At 47.6% G+C, this 6,000-nt stretch overlaps 1 protein-coding gene across 1 annotated transcript in view; it reads left to right on the top strand.

Annotated features, from left to right (window-relative positions):
• The first annotated feature begins 5,286 nt into the window (after positions 1-5,286).
• ANLN (anillin, actin binding protein) overlaps positions 5,287-6,000 on the top strand; it is a 29,187-nt gene continuing 28,473 nt past the window's right edge. The window contains exon 1 of the mRNA XM_061996731.1: positions 5,287-5,370. Within this exon, the coding sequence (XP_061852715.1) occupies positions 5,353-5,370 (18 nt within the window). The 5' untranslated portion in view covers positions 5,287-5,352. The remainder of the gene's footprint in view (positions 5,371-6,000) is intronic.

The following is a 6,000-nucleotide window of genomic DNA, read 5'->3' as shown; positions in this document are numbered from 1 at the left end:
CATTCTTGGCCTGTTTATGCATCATTTATAACTCATTTTACGTGTGGCCTATAGTTTCACTTATTTATTTTAAATATGAGTATAAAATGGCAAGAATGAGGCCAGAAAATTATCACCTGCTGAGCCTACAGCATACTGAGTCTTCAAAAAAAGGAGCTAGAGCTGACAGAACACTATTTTTTTCAGTGAAAAACAGTTATTCAAAAAGAATATCCTAATTTTTCTACCTTTCAGAAAATTATTTCAAGAATACAAAATGCAATACAATTTGGCTGGTGAAATTGCTGGTGTGATTAAGCAATTACTCCCTTTGCACTTTGCTGCAGAGTTGCAAGCAAGTCTCAGGCCCTGTAAATTAAGATCACAGTCTAAATTAACATAATGGCTCTTAAGTATTCTCAGGATGTTTTCTTCATTTCAGAATTTTTCGTCAGCAAACGATACAGAAAGAGAAATGGGCATTTTCTAACTGAGACACAAAAGAAGGAAGTCTAATCTCCATTCTCTTGTGTTAATCAGGAAAATGAAAGGTCCTGAGAAACTTTCCATGACTTAGTGATACAAATGCAATATTATACTATGAAGAAGACTGTGAGCACAATACATCTTTTGAGTGTATGACAGGCAAATATTTCTTAACTCCCACAGCCTCATAAAAATGACGAGTTCAACCTCCCAGAAATTGTTTTCTGAAACCAGGTCTATTTGCCAACTGTCTTTTGTTGTTAGTGAAACATGGGGTTTGTCTCGTTCCTTGTTTCACTCTTTTCCCATTTTAACATATTTTCGCTTCTGTCCTTCCCTTCTATTTTCTGGTTTTGTTTTCCCTCTAGTCCTAACTTCTGTGGGATTTTGCCTCAGTTGCTCTTCATGTGACATACTGCATTACTGCATTTCAGCTCTGACGACAGTTACCACGAATCCACCCATGCCATCACAGAACATAAATCATAGAATCATAGAATGGTGGGGGTTGGAAAGGACCTTTAGAGATCATCTAGTCCAACCCCTCTGCAGAAGCAGGGTCACCTAGATCAGGTTGCATAGAAACATGTCCAGGTGGGTTTTGAAGACCTCCAAGGAAGGAGCCTCCACACCCTCCCTGGGCAGCCTGTGCCAGGGCTCCCTCACCTGAACAGTGAAATAGTTTTGTCTTACGTTTAAATGGAATTTTGTGTTCCAGCTTCATCCCATTACCCCTTGTCCTGTTGCTAGATACCATTGAAAAAATTACAGTGTGCTTTTCCAGCCTTTAATATAAATGGTGTCTTCAGTGAGCCAGCCTGTCCTTGAGAGCCCCCCAACTTTTGCATTTGGCAAGTGAGGGAACAAATACAATTCACACTCTTGGAAATTCATTCTGTGTGTTTTGAAAATGTAGCACATTTTCCCACAGCAAATGTCCACTTTAAAAGATTCCCCCCCCCCCCCCCCCCGCCCCACCACCACTTACCAAGGAAGCTTAAAATTAAGCTTTTTGGTACAATAAAGCACAATCAGCACCACTGAAAGTTAAACTGTAATGTCTGTGGGGTCTCACATTCTGGTTGAGCTGGTCATCAATTTCCTACTGAGGTTACTAGAAGAGAGCCTTGTGCTCTGGGCATTGCTAATTTAAATCCATGTCATGCACTGAGTTACTCACAAAACCTGTCTTTTTCTTGACATAAATGTATTCCTTTACTGGAAAATGTCACCCTAAATTGCCTCTGTGATTATCACAGGAGCTGACAAAAGCAGCATAATCACCTTTGGCTTGGCACAGAGAATCAGGTCCTAAATGCTGCCCATTAAAGTGCTTCTGATTGTGTAGTATTTACAACAGAAAATACTGATTAATCCAAACTGCTGTGTTTTGGCATGCTGTGGACCAGCCTTTCTGTTCATTGCTTGGGGGTGAAGTTTGCCTTTTCCCAGGACAAGCCTCTGACATACCAGGATATTCAAGAGGATCTGAGGGCACTGGTCTTCATTTCAGAATCACAAAGGATGGATATGACATTCTCACTGGTCTTCTGTAGTGCAGGATTCCCTTATACAGGGGTCCTGGTGTGTGTCTTGTGAAAAGTGGAACTTCTTACAGCTTGGCTTCATCTTGGGCACTGAGATATGGGGAGTCAGACTTGCACCATACATCCTCCAGGATCCACTGAAGGCACAAAGATAGTGGGGCTGGGGCAAAGGGATGTCGATGCTGGTGGCACAGTCCTCAAGAAGCTCTGCAAGGACTGTCTCCTTGCCTCTTCCCCAAGGTTAAACCCTTTGTCTGAACTCCCTGGGAAGAATTAATTCTGATGGGACTATGGTCCAGAAATAATGATGCACAACACTGTGTACTAGATGACACATTTGCTTTGCTTCTCCTCTCTAGGGCATCTGATGCAATCACATTATTGGTGTGAAATGAGTACCAGAGTCCTGACAGCTCTCCAACTGATTAGCAGTAGAGTGAATTTGTTGGTAAAAAAAATGCCTTTTGAAGGTAAATGTAAACTACAAGTAATACTACCATGTACTGTATTATAATGCATGTATTACCATGCAATAGATTGACTCTCCTTGCAAGGGCAAGATAGGTGAGCATTGACTTTGCGTTATTTAACTGTAAATAAAAGGAAGTTACAGTTGGAAAATGGTCTTTTTCTCTACATGACAGGTTTACTGAGATCTTTCTGTAAATCAAAGCATTTTGCTCATCTTTCTTTTGGAATCAGAAATGGGAACCCAATTGCTCAGCAGACAGGACGTTTTAGGACATATTCTCTGAGGATTACGGCATGGAGCTATACAGTGGCCTACACTGAGATCAGCATTTTCCCCTTCAGTATCTTACATTTATGATTGTATCAGTGTTGTAAGGAAGCCAGAGCTACAAAAACTTTGGCTAGTGCTCTCATTATTGTTTAAAAAGTGTTCCATTCTTTATTAATGTGCTAATGCAAAGTCCCATAACCTTCTGAAAAGGAAAATATACCCCTGAAGAGAGTTGATATGCTTTAAAAAATGTTGAAGGAAAACCTGGGAAAGTCAAAATGGTTTTTATGCCATGTTAAAAGACAAATGACTGGCTTTCGTGCCCACACTCTCAATTCCCATGAAAACTGCAAGCCAGCAAAAACCATTCCCCAAGTGCTTAGTATTGTGTTATTTATTGTTACATAAGAGATTGCTTTCCATTAGCTTACTCCAGGCAAGAGGGAATCTTAAGCCCTGTCACGTGGGGTGAGGAGGGAGTGAAGAGCGTGATTCATAATTTTTGAATGCAAAAGGCGGTTAGAAAATATAATGCTGTTTGGTGGGCAGAGCCAGGTCATTGTTCTGCTGGTTTCAACATGGCATTTCTTTCCTTCCCCTTCTTTTTCTTCATGCCTTCAGACTGTGAAACATCAGTTGAGTTTTCCCCATTGAGTTTCAGATAGTGTTATTAAATTATTACGAAAAAAAATAACCCTGACCTATTTTGATCTCTGGTATTTGCCTGTTTTGATTCTCTGCTGCTCTGATACAGGGATGTGTCTGTTTTTTCTCAGCTATACCTAGTTTCCCTTGAAGGAAATAAAGCCTATCCTTTATTAACACTATACAATCTGGTTCACAAGTTATGAATGAGTGATGAGTCCCATCTGTTAAGTCCTAGTTTTCAGCCTGGTGTTTGAGTAACTTCAGCTTCTGGCCCTCGGGCTGCTCCAACCCACATTTATCTGAGAATGGGACACTTGTTGGCCAGGGAGTACGATCCTGAAGAAGAGAGGCGAACTGGCAGTACTGATCTACTTGCTTGTGGGTAGAAGTCTGTTTTCTTTTAAAAAACCCTAGTTTGTGCCCTGATTGGCAGACAGAAGGTGACAGGACTGCCATGACTGGATGCACTACCTACACGCAACATATGGAACCCCAGAGCCGGACTGATATGGTAAAAGCTGCTCTAGGAAAACTCCCTGAGGCTCTTAGTTTTAGAAAGCAGGCATTTTTATTGCAGCGCTGGATGCACAGGGGATTGCTCCACCTAACATGCACACCACAGGTTTCCACAGGTCAAGCCTATATTGTCACATACATACACATAGCTTGTCCAGGAATATGTGTACATATTCATGATATTTCCTGGAACTAATTATAATATTTGCATCTCTATTAAGCAAGGTCTTCTGTGAGGGTCTCTGTTGGTCTTCAAGGATCTTCAGGACCCTCTGGTATTTGTTTTCTTGTCATCTGCTATTTGAACTTTCCTTTGAACCACGTGCAATGTGGGACAACCCATATGGCTCCTGTCTTCTTTTTAGTCAATTGGTTGTTGCTAGTTATAACTGCGAAGTAATTGGATTTTGCTAGTTATAACTGCAGAGCTCGAGGTTTCTTGAGTCTCTAATCTATTTGTGCCAACCTGTGGTCGTTGAAGCAAGCACAAAAACACCACTACCATAAAAGGTACTGTGGGATTTTCTTCCTCTTGCAGCCTTTGTTCAAGGCACCGACACCATCACACTCCGGGGTCAGGCCGAGAACCTGGGGTGCTGCAGAACCGCCACAGACGCGGCTCGGACCGGCTCTCCCATCCCCTTGCCACCAACTCCCTCACGGGGCAGTGATGAATGGCGGGCTCGGCTCCTCCAACCTCTTGCCGCCACTTCCCTGAGGGGGCGGTGAGGGACACCAGGACCGGCTCCCCAGCCCCTTGCCGCCAGCTCCCTGACGGGGCGGTGAGGGGCACCGGGACGGGCTCCCCATCCCCTTGCCGCCAGCTCCCTGACGGGGCGGTGAGGGGCACCGGGACCGGCTCCCCATCCCCTTGCCGCCAGCTCCCTGACGGGGCGGCGAGGGGCACCGGGACCGGCTCCCCATCCCCTTGCCGCCAGCTCCCTGACGGGGCGGCGAGGGGCACCGGGACCGGCTCCCCATCCCCTTGCCGCCAGCTCCCTGACGGGGCGGCGAGGGGCACCGGGACCGGCTCCCCATCCCCTTGCCGCCAGCTCCCTGACGGGGCGGCGAGGGGCACCGGGACCGGCTCCCCATCCCCTTGCCGCCAGCTCCCTGACGGGGCGGCGAGGGGCACCGGGACGGGCTCCCCATCCCCTTGCCGCCAGCTCCCTCAGGGTGCAGTCAGCGCGAGCGGGACGGCGGGCGGAGCGGGGCGCGCTGCCACCGGATTGGCTGCCACTCCTGTCAATCAGAGTCCCTCGGCCGCGGCAGGTCACGTGAGGGCGCGGCGGGGGCGGGCGCTGCCGGGCGCATGCGCGGCTGAGGCGGGCGCTGAAATTCAAATCCTCGGAGCGGTTGGGGTGGTGGTTTCTTGCCACTGTCGGGCGGCTTCAGGCAGCGGACGCAGCGCGGGCAGCGCCAACAGCGGCAGCGATGGACCCGTTCACTGAGGTGAGGGCACGGCGGCCCGCGGGTGGTGGGCTGCGGAGGAGGCGAGTTGTCGGTGGTGGGGCCGCAGGGGAGCCGCCGCCGCCGCCGCCGCCGCCGCTGCTGGTGGTGGCCGTGCTCTTGAGACTCAGTGGTTTCCTGTCAGCGTCCCTCATTCCCGTTTGCATTGCTCTGGGGTTTCTGGGCTGGTAGTGAGCCTCTTCCTCTGCAACAGGGATACTCTCTGCCCCCTTGCCTTGCTCGTGCTCTTATCTCCAGTAGTGTAATCATCCTGGTTTGTGGAGTGTCAGATTTCTTGCAAGAGAAGACAGAGGAGTTATTCATGCAAGGGTTTGTGAAAGAGAGGATCTTTTCTAAACCGGGCTTTAGGTACCTAAAGGGTAGATGTCAGAAGGATGAGGTGACACTTTTTTTCTGTAGTGTCCAGTGACTGGACTCGGGGTAATGGTCATAAGCTGAAACACGAAAACTTCTTTCCTGTGAGGGAGTCCTGGCACAGGCTGCCCAGGGAGGGTGTGGAGTCTCCTCTGGAGATTTCCAAACCTGGAATGCATTCCTGAGTGACTTGATGGAGGTGAACCTGCTTTAGCAGGGGGTTAGACTGGATGATCTCTAGAGGTACCTTCCAACCCC

This window comes from Colius striatus, chromosome 5, assembly GCF_028858725.1.
Source record: "Colius striatus isolate bColStr4 chromosome 5, bColStr4.1.hap1, whole genome shotgun sequence".
In the NCBI taxonomy this organism is placed as follows: domain Eukaryota; kingdom Metazoa; phylum Chordata; class Aves; order Coliiformes; family Coliidae; genus Colius; species Colius striatus.
This window is presented reverse-complemented; position numbering and strand designations above follow the sequence as displayed.